The sequence below is a fragment of the Malania oleifera genome, chromosome 10 (genome assembly GCF_029873635.1).
Source record: "Malania oleifera isolate guangnan ecotype guangnan chromosome 10, ASM2987363v1, whole genome shotgun sequence".
In the NCBI taxonomy this organism is placed as follows: Eukaryota; Viridiplantae; Streptophyta; class Magnoliopsida; order Santalales; family Ximeniaceae; genus Malania; species Malania oleifera.
Genome location: NC_080426.1, coordinates 29,058,031 through 29,072,237, shown reverse-complemented (window position 1 = coordinate 29,072,237; position 14,207 = coordinate 29,058,031). Strand labels below are relative to the sequence as shown.

The following is a 14,207-nucleotide window of genomic DNA, read 5'->3' as shown; positions in this document are numbered from 1 at the left end:
GAATGATATTCTAAAGATGTTAATAACTAAGATCCATCTTTAAACAAGTCTTTGGACTTGTATTTATAGGCAAATTGGGCTACTAGCCGTTATATGACCGTTGGCTAAATAAAATATTTGTTTACTTTGAAAACTAGCCGTTTTATGGTAGTTGGGGTTTAGAACCCAACGCAAACCGTCGACGGTTTCCCCAAACCGTCGATGGTTTCCTTAGGTAAGAAAACCATTTAGCTCTCTGCCTGAAACCATTGATGCACCTTGACGGTTTGCCCTGTTTGTTCATTATCTAAACCTTCTCATCTGTGAAAGTCTTCAACACGAAAGTTGTGGGATTTTTCCTTAGCTTTCTGTTGATACCAAGATCGCCCTTTTTGGAGTTCTCTAGCAAAAGTTGTGCTCCAAATACTGAAGTGTGTTTCAGGAAATTCGAGAGAGGAATTTGAGTGGTGCATAAATGTGGCTTCAAACCCAACCAGGACCAAGTCTTTAAAAGATTATAACACTAATATGATTTAAAACTTGTCCTATATAAAAATACATTTGAGTAAAGGATATTATAAAACTCTTGTTTTGACTTTGAAAACTCATAAGTATTGAACTTATGACTTGGTGATATCCTATGTACTCGTACGAACTATTATGCACAGGCAATTTTCTCCTTTTGCTAAATAAACTTGCTTGAATAAGAACTACAAGTGTTACAATCAACATTACCTCAAACACTCCCCCATTATACATATGACTTTACATTTGCTTTGATGGTTGTGCTTGAGTCATTTCGATTGAGTGCCCTCTTGATCTTTGCCTAATTGTTTGTCCACTCGATCTTTGCCTATGAGAATGTTCACTTGATCTTTGCACAAAACCCGTATCTGTGTGATTTTGCCACTTATATTTGCCACAACTTAGTCTGCAAAGATTAGTTTAACTAAGAACCACTAATGGTTATCATCAAAATACTACAATTAGGATCATGTAGCCACTTAGGCTAACATCCCTGAATTTGTCAAAAGAAATGGTGCATGATCGCATAAATTGGCGGAAAATGATTCATATAGCCGACCCCACCTAGTGAGACTTAAGGCTTGGTTTTGTTGTTGTTGTTGTTGTATGCTTACTAATTGACATGAGATTGAAAGGTGGGATTTAAGAATGTGCAAAACAGAAGAAAGAGAGACGAAGGGAGTAGGATTAACTGTTCCTATCACCTTAATTGTAGTAATGGACTCATTAGCAAGGGTAACTTGAAGTGGATTTTTGGGATATTAGAGGGTAGGAAAGAAGTTGGTTACACTTGTCATATGGTCAACAACAACAGAGTTGATAATCCAAGGATTGGTGGGAGAGAAACCAGATGACATAAAAATTGTAGGATTACCCTTTTAAGCAAAAGATGCAATGTGATGAGATTCTCATTGGGATGCTTGATACTATAGGAACCTTGAGTACTCTTTCTCTGAAATAGTTATAGCATGTTCACCTGAACAAGTGCCTGAGGAGGGAAACACACTTTTGAGATTTGAGGATGCCATCCCAATACACACAACTTTGATAAAGCAGCAAATAAAAAATGCATAGTGAACAAAATGCTCTTGGGATTCCAAAGTGAACTTTTGGACAAATCAAAACATACACAAGTGAACTTCCAAAGCAACCGAAGCAACCTCAAATGAGTCAATCACTGATTCAACAACGAATGAGTCACCAACAACTGGATATAGCACTGCCACAGCCCTACGAAGTCATTGTCTGAATGCTGCCACTGTTCCAACTTCCAAGAGACTCACCAATGAACTTTACTAATACCAAACAACAACACCGGATGGCCATGAGTTCATGGTTGAAAAAGGTTGGATTTGTGAACAAGAAACATGCCCAATAGCTTGATATTATGTTCTTTGGAAGTGATCAAGACATTCTGCAGAAAAAAATGCAGAAAAGGTTGCCATAAATCGTCTCACTCACCGGCGAGTGGGGTCAGTACCGCTGGCAGTCAGCCGGCATGTAGGGAAGCGTGAGGAGGTTTCCGGCTCCGTTGGTTAAACAATTGTTTTTGTGAAATATGGAAGGATTTGAAGGTTTTAAGTGATGTTGATCCTCTTATATTGACTGATTTGCATAGGATGGCTTGGTTTAGGGTTTGGTTTGGTGGTAATGGTAGAGTTTAGCTCTGATACCATATTGAATAATTCAGTAAAATGAAAGACCTTACTATGATGATGGGTCTCTCTTTCGATTTATAATATATCTCAAGTACAATGCCAATTACCATAATTCCCTCACTACTCACACTTGCTAACATAACTTTAGCACGTAGTAACAATGCTGAATGACCAAATAACCATTAACAGTGCATTTCCTATTGGAGGGCTGAAAGGCTTTCCTATTAAGGTAGGTAGCAACTTGGGCATCCTCTGCATTTTTTTTTTTTTTTTCCAGGGTGTAGGCATCATCAGTCATTGCTTAGTTTGTTTGCCTAACAATGACTGATTTGATGCCTAATCCATGCAACTTGTGGTTATTTAGATTAGTAGATTTTATAACTTAGCTTGGTGAGTTTTTGGATGCTTGCCTATCTGTGCAATAACTGCAATATATTCCTCTTTGGTGAGCTCTTATCAATGCCCTTAACAAATATATCACCTCTCTTTTGACTGATGAAATTCATAGTTCGCGAGAGGCTCTCATGGAAAAAGTTTGACCATCTACATTTTTGTCTGAGTCCTAGTTTGGCAGCCTGACAAGGTGCTACATACTAAGGCCCATGATTATATGTTTTTTTCTTTTTGTCAAACTTGTAGTTCATGAACAATGCTTACTAAGCATCTTCGAAGCTGTGTGTGCACCAAGGGTTTCTGCTATAAATGTTTTCAACTTCTCTTTTGCAAATGCAATTTGGAACATGGAGTTAATGTGGTCTATGGCCACTGAAGTTATCAATCAAAAAAAAAAAAAAAAGGAAAAAAAATGTGGAGCTAACATGCTAATAAATAAATTAAATAATAATCACATTTGGATAGATTTTATGGATAGCTGTCTTGACAGATGAGGATTTGTTTTTGTCTTTTGTACATGGGTGGCTTCCTTTTGGGTGCTTTTAATGAAACTATAAGTTATTTATTTGTTCTTTAAAAACACTGGAATGGAAACCTCAAATCTGCAAGATCATGTAAACTTGAAAGGGCCTATAATTAATTTTGTCTTCTTGCAGCGGTTCAGGTATAGTGACCCTAAAATACAACTGCGGGGGAGAAGTCACCATGTAGTCCATTTATTTACCATGTTTCGGGTGCATATACTTCCTGACAGCTCTGATTGGCGTTCAGGATTAAATTTTGGTGCATTGAATCTGCCAGCTGTGATTAACGTTCAGGATTAAATTTTGGTGCATTGAGTTGAAACTCTCTCTCTCTCTTTCTGTGTGTGTGTGTGTGTGGCATAGACATGCTACTGAAAGTGTAAGAATCTTGCTACTGCTTCAAGATAATTTGCTTTAGGCTCTGGAATAACTGCTGACTATGGCTGCATAAATTATTGCTTCTTGGTTAGCTTGTGAACAGATATTGTAGTAGCTTAGGAACATTATGCATGTTTAGAAGTTACATATTTCATGAACTAAAGAATAATTTGTTACTGCAATGATAGGTCATTGTGATTTCTGGAGAGACTGGGTGCGGTAAGACTACACAACTACCTCAATACATAATGGAGTCAGAAATTGAATCTGGCCGTGGAGCATTCTGCAGCATAATTTGTACACAACCTCGAAGAATATCTGCCATGACCGTTGCTGAAAGAGTTTCTACAGAGAGGGGAGAGCCTCTTGGTGAATCTGTGAGCACTGGTTCCCTCTTTCTCCCCCCCCCACCCCCACCCTCCCTTCTATGTGTGCATGTGAGTGTTGGATTACTATATTGATTGTGTTTTTTTAAATGTGTTTCTCCATTGATTTATCAAAAAAATATGTTTTCTCATTTTGGAGCTTTTCTTCTTAGGTTGGTTTCAAAGTTCGTTTAGAGGGAATGAAAGGGAAAAATACGCATCTGCTCTTTTGTACCAGTGGTATTCTGCTTAGACGGCTATTGAGCGACCGTAACCTTGATGGCATAACACATGTGTTCGTCGACGAAATTCATGAGCGAGGCATGAATGAAGGTGCATCTTCTAGCAAATTCAGTTTAATGCCTTTGCATTTTTGAAAAATAAAAAAATGACTAGTGAAAATGCAATTCTTTTGCAGTTTAGTACAACTCTAACTCCTCTTTTTTCTTCCTTTTGTCACAGACTTTCTATTGATTGTACTAAAGAATCTTCTTCCAAGACGTCGGGATTTGAGATTGATTTTAATGAGTGCTACTCTGAATGCAGAGCTTTTCTCCAATTTTTATGGAGGAGCACCTAAAATTCACATACCGGTAAGCTAAATTTAGTTTGTTCTAATCTTAAATTTGTGCAGTTTAGTGAACCTCATGTCCACAAATTACGAGCAGCTATTTGATCTGAGTCTTTAGTGGAAGAAGATAGAAATTGTCAAGCGGAATAGTCGAAGGAGCAGGGTTTGCTAAGTGCTGATCGTGAGAACCTTAAGAAGGTCCTAGGTAACTACTCTTAAAATCATGAGGTTTGCACAAAAGATAATCAGGGGAATTCTGATGGGTGAGAGATACATTTATTAGGGATAGAAAGAGGTCAGTTAAGGCTGGGATTAGCACAGTCTAGACATGTTAATTCCATGCAGACAAGGGCTGAAATGATGAATTTTTTTTGAAGAGAAACAAACTACTTCTCACATGAAGATGGCAAAGACTCAGTGAAGAGATACTGAGCGGCGGTTATGTATAGTAGAATGTCCAGTTGGTAAGCAGAATGTCACAATTGGGAAGAAAGGTGAGGGAGTTTGTTCTAAGGAGATGAATAAATCAAAGGATATGAAGAATTGGGTGAGGTATCTGAGAGAGAACGATGTTGATACCGAATTCAGTTGTGGCGATGAATTATTAATGGATGAGGTCTGGCCGTCTGGGAATAATATGGGTATGCTTCAGATTCATCTGATTTAGTTGGGGATATTTCTCATGTGCCTCCAACTCCACTTGGATGTCTCAAAGGTATTCTTATTTTTATTGATGATGTTATGAATAAAGAACAGGGGGGTCTCAAGCCGGCCAGGGATGGCATTTTGCCCACCCCTAATTTGCCCAAGGAAGAGATAAAAGAAAGGATATTGAAGCACAAAAATTGTTGGATCAGATGGGATTGTGGTTGTCTGATCCTGCTGGTCAAGAAGTTTGTTTAGATGAGGCAAAGAGTAAAGTGAATAAAGGTTGGTGGGAGATAGTTAATTTAAAATGATCAATTAATTATGATAGAAGAGGTTTCAAAAAAGTGGGGGGGGGGGGGGGTTGTGTTAGATAGTGTTCGTCTGTTGTTTTCCTTTGTGTTTATTCTTTTCTTATTGTGGGTTCATACTCTATTGTAATTTATTTCTTTGGTTCAATATATTTCTTTAGTTATCAGAAAAAAAATTTAGAAAATTTGCTCCAGTATCATCCCATGGTGCAAATTTGGGGAATAGAATAGACCCTTAAGATATGCAAAAATGACATTTGAGGAATTTTTTTTTTTTTGAGTTCCCCCTTGTATCTCCTATCTCCTCCCTTCCGCTTCCGTCCCATCTTCAGTTTCTTCTAATCTCTCTCATGGCTGCAGATCCTTGATGCTGCCCCTGCATTAATGAGTTTTGATAGTGATACTAAAAACACCCTGGTTCACATGAACAGTTTGGTCATGAGGTACCAAAGGCTTGTTGTGGAGGCCTAAAACAGGATGTTTACAGTTATTTTCTGGCTTTTGGGACTTGGTCATCTTGTTTTTAATGTGCATAACTAATTTGAATAAAATCAAAATGCAAATCAGAATGCTAAATTTGGTCTTTGCATGCCTAAGTGGGGTTACATGTCACTTGTAAATGATACTGGAAGACACTATATATCTCTGTTGAGACAATTGAACTGTTTCTCCTGATAGACCCCCAGTATTATTTGCTTTTTCTAAGGTAGTATTTTATGAGAGAAATTTATAATTTAGTACTTCTATAACTTTTAAAAGAGTGTGTTGTATTTGTCTCATCCGTCTAATTGCATGTTATTGGTCAATGTCATGTGAATAAATTTACAGATCAATGTCTCATGTTATTTTTAATCTCTGAAATCAGTGGATTTAGTTAATGAGATTGGAATCTCATGCACGGTTTTGAATGAGAGAAAATAGGATTCTGGAAAAATCTTATGCGGTGGAATGCAGAAGATTAACTTACGCAAATTTTTTATCATATAATTTTAACAGTATTTGTATCTTAAATTCAGGGCTTCACATATCCGGTGAGAGCTCACTTTCTGGAAGATGTGTTGGAAATGACTGGATACAAGTTGACCTCATTCAATCAAGTTGATGATTATGGCCAAGAAAAAATGTGGAAGACACAAAAACAGCTAATGCCAAGAAAACGGAAAAATCAGATCACTGCTCTTGTTGAGGTAAGGAATGAAGATGGAAAATTTGTGTGGGGATTTTGGAAATCATTAGAAATAAAGTATCTTTTTGCTTGAAATGACATTATTCATGGAATTATATTCATATGGTGATATTTGAACTCTGAATTCTCTAAAGTGATTAGAAGGTTTTGATGCTTTACTTTTTGTTGTTTTCTTTCCTTACCTCTATCTAGTTCTGCCCCTGAAGGGTGTAAACTTGTCATATTGCTGACTTGGCAAATCGAGGATGTTTGACCACTTCCACCGCACCTTTCTCATTACTGGAACTTGCACCATCTTGATTCCTGATGCTAACAGCCCTAACATTATCCTCTGTATGAACCTCTTGACAGCCATCCTCTGTAGAAAATCCATTGTTAAGCTTATCAATCTTCTAGCCTTTCCTTCCCTCATCTCCCAGCCCCCTGGAAAAAAGATGCATGTTGTTCATTTGCATTGACCACCCTTGTCTGAGAGGAAGTACCACAAAGCTGTTTCTCTTTCACCTGCTCGTTTTTTACCAAGACCAAATCTGCTGTGTCCAATCATTTTGATACCCATTGCCGCGCAATCCTCTCCCACACTTCTACTCTGCTGAAATAAAAGTTGAGTGTCAGGTGTGTTTCGATGCCCTCTTTACTTGTACTTTGGGTCCCTGAGTTTAGATGGACATAGGCCTGAGAAGTGAGGCAGTCTCATTATGGCTCTACAAAACCCCTTGTGTGTTACTGGTGTGCTGTCGCAGGCAACCAAATATAAAACCTATACTCCTAAAAATACATGTTGTGGTGTGAGCAAGGATCATTCCCACGGATAGTATCTAGCCTAGTTTTATGCTACATGAACAAGGATTTTGGGGGGGGGGGGGGGGGGAGGTTTGAGTATAACAAAAACATTTTTAAGAGAAACAACGAAGGAACAAATTAAATTAAAGTATTGAAATCAATCAAAAGAACAAACCTTGGTCTAAGTCTACATCTACCATCAGAATTTTACAATTGATCATCGATCAAGTATATATCAATTCACACTTTGAAAATTCACCGTTGGAACTATTTTCCTAACTCTCCTTAGTCACAGTTAATTAGAAAACAAGCGATCTAATTAACCCTAACTACTAAACAACCCAAGACAATCGCTAAAGGTTTAATCTAGTAGCGGCCTTAAGAATTAGAGAGATCGATAAATCTAAACAACACAAGCACGAGCGGTTGCATTTAATTTAGTCGGGCGTTCTTCCTAAGATCTAATAATTTCTGATGTAGCAAATTGTTAAAGCTTAGTTGCTTCACAAAGTAGAGGGATCAAACAATTACGGATTTGATATCTAACCTAGCAGTAGATTGCAATGAATAATAAACTAGTAGGCCTCATGGTAAATAAACGAGACAATCATGAAAATAGGCACAAAAGAACATCCGATACTCAAAGCATAAATTGAACAATAAAAATAAATTAGATCTCACAGTTTTATTGATTTCGAGGCTTCTGTTTCCTTCGACCAATTATAAAAGCTTAGCCACATAGGGCCATGATGAAAACTCGAAGGAGAAATAAGAGAAGAGGGGAGAGAGAGGCGTGTGTGAAGAGGGGAGAGAGAGAGAGGCGTGTGAGAAGTCTGATGATTTCTCCCCCTTTTACACGTTTATTCCCCGTATTAGAAGCCTACCAAATTTCCTAAAAATATTCTAATAATAATATCCAAATCTCCTAAAATATTCTAATAACAATATCCAAATCTGACTTATTAAGGAAAATATTAAAAATACAGTAAAGTACTAATATAACTAGGAAAGTGGTTTACAGCTGGAATTTTTCGTGCACCAGATCTATAAACTTCCGAAAATAAACTGCGTCAGATCCGCATATTAGAATTGCAGGCTAAGGAACGTTCCAGAGCGTCAGCAGTGCAGGTGCAGCAATTTCAAGCCTGATTTCGACCTTGATGCAGCCAGTATATCTCAAAACTCAAAATATGAAAGTTGCAGAGCTTTTTCTTGGCGTTCCATAGCATCTCGAATCATATCATCTCAATCGGAGCTCGGATGAGAGAGTTATGCACAGATTACGAAGCGATGTTGAAACTGTTCAAAATCGCACAATTAGCTTCGTTTTGCACTTAACGCCTCCATTTGCATCCTAAATCAAAATATAAGAATAATGAGTACATTTAGGCACCAAATAAGTACAAAAGACTAAACATTAAGGGAGAAAAATATGACATTTTGCATTCTCATCAGTTACAAAACCTACAAGCCGTAAGAAATCCCTAAAATGCCCTTTGATATCAGTTAGGCCTCTATCTCTAATTACATTTTGTAGATTGGCTACATCACCCTTAAAAGCCCATGACTTGTTCTTTGATACTCAGGCCAGATTAATTGTAATGTTAACAACCCCTGGCCCACCCATTCAAAGCCCACCTCACCCTTTGGCTGCACACATGGTCATCCTTTTCCCCTCACAAACCCTAGTTTCCTTAAGCCTCCCGGGGCACCAGCTGCTACTGCTCCAATGCTCACCGATTGATTGCTAACTTCCACAATTCCTGCTGCACTATCCACCCTTTGCTGCCTCTAAATTACTAGAAAGAACCCCCCTCCAACTTTGATGCTCATGATTCCCCGAAGGTTGACCCTTGCCTTTGCTTGTTTCTTCCAGCCTTACAATCGCCTGTTACTTTTTCCAAAATCTACACCAACCTTTCCCTTCCATGCCACTAGGAATGAAGATCAAATGACCCTTGTTGTTCTGTCTTAGACCCAGCTCTAGAAAAAACCATAATTATTTAATTAAATTGCCACCCAATATTGTATCTTGCTGAAGTTCCTGTAACAATTGACCTGCCCCAACCTCAATAACAATAAGGACAAACACTTGCTCAGATTAGTATTTGTTAAGATGATGTTACTGTTAAAGAGCAAAAGGGTAGTGATGGAATATTGCCACCCCTGTTCAAGAGACTTCTGAGGAGGATCTTCAAGCTCAGATTTTGTTGCATAAAATGGAACTTCAATTGCCTGGTTGTGGAGGAAATGAAGCTTGGCTTGATGGTGGTAAATCTAAAGCTAAGAAGGGTCAGAGGGAATTAGAAAACTTTAAATTTTTTTCCTGTTTTATTTTTAATTTTGTTTTTTTATTTTCTTCTTGAGGATTTCATATCGTTGCCCAGATTGTATATTCTCTCCCTCTCTTAATATATCTTCCTTTTCTTTTCAAAAAGAAAAAAATAATGACAAGCACTTGCAATTTGCAACCCATCTAGTTAAGGTGATCCTTATCCATCAGCTGCGAATTCGAGATTTCTCCTCTAGTGCCACAAAACTCACTATCTCCACCTTATCCAAGTGTTTTCTTTCAATATGTACCAACTTGTAGGATTTCTCTTCCACTGATTTGTGGAAGTTTTTTTCCATTTGTAGTTTTGAATGAATCCACAAAAGTGAACCACAAAACCTAGAAAGAATGGGAATGAGAGTGGCTGCAAGAGAGAGTCATGTAACAAATGAGTAGAAAAAACTAGCTTATGACTTTTTGTATTATGTTGTGTATAATGTCATTACATACTTTTGCTTTTATACATAAAGTCAGGTGCCTATAAAAATTGAAAGAAATCAACTCACACTCTATACAATTAATTCTAGGAAATTATGGCTATTTAGGCAAATCTAATTTAGGACACACTAATTGTGATTCTCGGAACATTCTATATTTAGAGTTGAATGGTAGCTTTCCATATGGGCAGATCTTCAACACTCCCTCTCAACCTGGCGAATAGATGTTAATCATTCCAAGCTTGTCCACTAGAGCTTCATAAGTCTTCATGTCTAACCCTTTAGTAAACTGATCTGCCACTTGTTGAGCTGTAGGGATATATGGCATACACACTTCTCCAGACTTACATTTCTCTCTAATGAAGTGTCTATCAATCTCAATTTGTTTAGTTCTTTCATGTGTACCGGATTGTGAGCTAATGAGATTGCTGACTTGTTGTCACAGTAGAGCTTCATGGTTTCGTTGATGTTCATTCACAGGTCCTTTTGGATTAGTTTAATCCATAATGTCTCATCGAATCCTTTAGCTAGGGCTTGGAATTCTGCTTTTGTACTGGATCTAGCAACAACATTTTGCTTCCATGTAACTAAGTTTCCCGCCATATACACACAGTATCCTGTAGTGGATCTTCTATCATCCAGACATCTTGCCCAATCGAAGTCGGTATAGACTTCTACATTCTGTGTATCATGTTTTTTGTATAGGATGCCCTTTCGTGGGCATGACTTCAAATACCTTAGGATTGATTCACAACTTCCATATGTTCTTTACCAGGACATCCGCTGATATCTTCCCTTATCAACTGCTTCACCCCCTTCATTCACTCTTAGCTTGGCATTTGCTTCAATTGGAGTTCCTGCTGGTCTACTTCCTTCTATCCCAACTCCTTTTAATAGATCCAGAACATATTTCCTTTAGTGATAAAAATAACCCGTTTAGATCTGGCAACTTCTATTCCCAGAAAATACTTTAGATTTCCAAGGTCTTTGATCTCAAATTCTTAAGCCATCATCAGTTTTAATTCTCCATTTCTTATTTATCATTCCCTGTTACAATAATATCATCTACATACACAATAAGGACAGAAATCTTGTTATCTGTAGAGTGTTTGATGAATAAAGTATGATCACCTTGACTCTGCCTATAACCCATTCCTCTTATGAGCCTTGTAAATCTCCCAAACCATGTTCTAGGTGACTTATTAAGTCCATACAAGGATTTCTGAAGATGACACACTTTCCCCTTTACATCTTACCCTGTTAGCCTTGGTGGAATTTCCGTGTAGACCTCTTCCTCAAGTTCTCCATGAGGAAATGCATTCTTAACATCATACTGTTTCAGTTCCCAATCCAGATTTGCTGCTACAGGCAGTAGGATTCTAACTGTATTAATCTTAGCCATCGGAGAGAAAGTTTCAAAGTAATCAACATCTGGAGTTTGAGTATATCCTTTAGCTACTAGGCGTGCTTTGAACCTTTCAACACTTCCATCTAGTTTATACTTTACTGCAAATACCCATCTGCAACCAACTGCCCTTTTTCCTCTTGGTAGTGTGCACAAATTCCATGTCTGATTCTTTTCTAACGTTCCCGACTCTTCAAACACTGCTTTCCACCAATTGTCCTGTTGAAGCGCCTCTATGACATTCTTTGGAATGGAAAGACTTGTTAGGCTGGTAGTGAAAGCTTTAAACACTGGTCCAAGTCTATATGATAGGATACATAATTTGACAGTGGATCTTTAGTGCATGTTCGAACCCCCTTCCTAATAGCAATAGGCATATCAAGTTCACTGTGTAAATCTAAAGCTGAGTTTGTACCTTCAGATATACTTTATTGCATCTAAGGGATCTTATGAGGAATGAATGGGTTCAATTGTGCCTGGTTCTTTGTCTAGTATCGGTAGTGCCTTTCTCCTTCTCTGGTATGTCAAAAACTCTGCTCTTTTTGGCAATTTATAAAAGTCGGTCTGCTGCAGGCTGTCTGTGGGTTCAGGTTCAGGTTGCAGAGTGTCTGGTGGTAGGATGTCTCCAGGTGCATGTTCAGGTTGCAAGAGATCAGGCCGCAGGTCAGGGTGGTTAGGCTGTTCAGGCTGCAGGACAGGGTGTTCAGGCTGCAGGTCAGGCTGTTCAGTGATAGTTTCATATTCCTGCATGTCAGTAGGCATAGCAATTGGCATAGAGACTTGATCTAGACCTTGATTAGGACTCCAGAACTGCACGGGATTGACCCTATTCTCCCCCTGCTGAGCGGTAGGGAGGTAAAATGGGACCAACTCATGGAAGGTGACATCTCTACTAATAAACAGCTGATGAGTCTGTGGACAATAACACCTGTACCCTTTGTCATCGAGTACCCAAGAAAAATACACCTTGTTGCACGAGGTTCTAACTTACTAATATTGCTTGAGGCATTCTGAACAAAGGCAACAATCCTGAAAACACGTAGTGGGGGATCAGAATAGAATTTAACCGTGGGCTAAATAGCTTTGAGCTTGTCCAGTGGAGATTCAAAGTCTAAAACTCTAGAAGGTATCCTGTTAACAAGAAAGGTAGCAGTTAAGAGCGCATCACCCCAAAAATGCTTCGGAACATTATGATTAAAGAGTAAGCTGCGAGTGACATCTAGAAGCTGCCGGTTTTTTCTTTCTGCCAGACCACTCTGAAGAGAGGTGTGTGCACACGACATATGGTGAATACCACCTTTTTTGGTTAAGAATGTTTTGAAGTCATTATTGACATATTCTCTACCTTGGTCACTATGAAGTATTCTGATTTTTGTGTCAAAGAGATTTTGGATCATGTTGTAAAAAATAACAAACAGTGAAAAAATCTCAAATTTGTCACGCATTAGATACACCCACGTATGTCTAGTGTGCTCATCTATCAATGTTACAAACCAACGATGACCAAAGACAGAAGATATGTGACAAGGTCCCCACACGTATGAACGAATAGCTGAAAAAGGAGTAGATGCTTTATTAGTACTTGATGGATAAGACACCCTATGATGTTTAGCTAATTCACAAGTAGAACAATGAAACTGGGATACGCCATTGGGCTTTATTAGGCTAGGAAACATTTTACTAAGGACACGAACAAATGGATGACGAAGTCTCATATACCACAGCCAAGCTTTAGGAGGATCACCAGGTTGTTGCATTCCATGAAAACTTGTGGATCGTATGTTTTGTTGGTGCCCGTTGTGCATCTTCACCAGGTACAACCCATTTTCTTCCTCACTTAGACCACTCTTCTGCATTGAGGTTAGATCCTGAAGAAAACAACCCGATTCAGAAAAACACACTAAACAGTTAAGTTGCCTACCTAACTTTTGAACAGAGATTAGGTTTGCTGATAGTCGAGGCACATGCAGAACATTAGGTAATGTCAGTTTTCCTCAAAGATGAACTGTTCCTTTTCCTGCAACTACTGATGCTGAACCATAAGTAATTTCAACTTTATCGTTACCAGGGCTAGGTTTATATGAGATAAAAATAGAGCTATTTCCTGTCATGGTCTGAAGCACCTGAATCAACAATCCACATGTTACAGTTATTTGTAGTAGTAGAGAGAGCGTAGGAAGTTTTACCACCCCCTGTGGAGTTAGCAGTCTTAGCACAAATTTCTATAAACTTCATTAGTTCTGCAAGCTCCTTGTTGGTAAAAGCTGACTCTGTCTCCTCCTGTTGTTGAGCACCTTCAGCCATATATGCTTTACACACCTTTTTTACCTTTTATCTCTATTAACTCCTGGTCTTGCATGTGTCTCCCAACAAGTGTCAATGGTATGCCTCCATTTATGGCATCAGTCACACCAAGGATTGTCCTTGTCGCCCCCTTTCTTCCTCTTATATGGAGGTCTATGATCTCTGTTGACTGCCATAGCCACAGATTCTCCACTCTGATCCTTAGTCATGGCCTTTCTTCTACTCTCTTCACTTCGTACCATCGAGAAAGCTTCACTAAGGGACGGAAAAGGAGTTATACTAATCACCATGGAGCACACATTATCAAATTCAGATCATAAACCAGCCAAGAATTTATACATCCTACCCTTCACCGTAAGGCAAGTAACTCTAATTGGCACATGAGTATTAGTCTTAATTTTGATAATTCCA

General features: G+C 38.5%; 1 protein-coding gene across 1 annotated transcript in view; it reads left to right on the top strand.

Moving 5' to 3' along the window:
• LOC131166365 (DExH-box ATP-dependent RNA helicase DExH3) overlaps positions 1-14,207 on the top strand; it is an 82,939-nt gene that overhangs the window by 22,449 nt on the left and 46,283 nt on the right. Inside the window, exons 7-10 of the mRNA XM_058124847.1 lie at positions 3,646-3,834; positions 3,996-4,155; positions 4,285-4,415; positions 6,366-6,536. Coding sequence (XP_057980830.1) covers positions 3,646-3,834; positions 3,996-4,155; positions 4,285-4,415; positions 6,366-6,536 — 651 coding nt within the window. The remainder of the gene's footprint in view (positions 1-3,645; positions 3,835-3,995; positions 4,156-4,284; positions 4,416-6,365; positions 6,537-14,207) is intronic.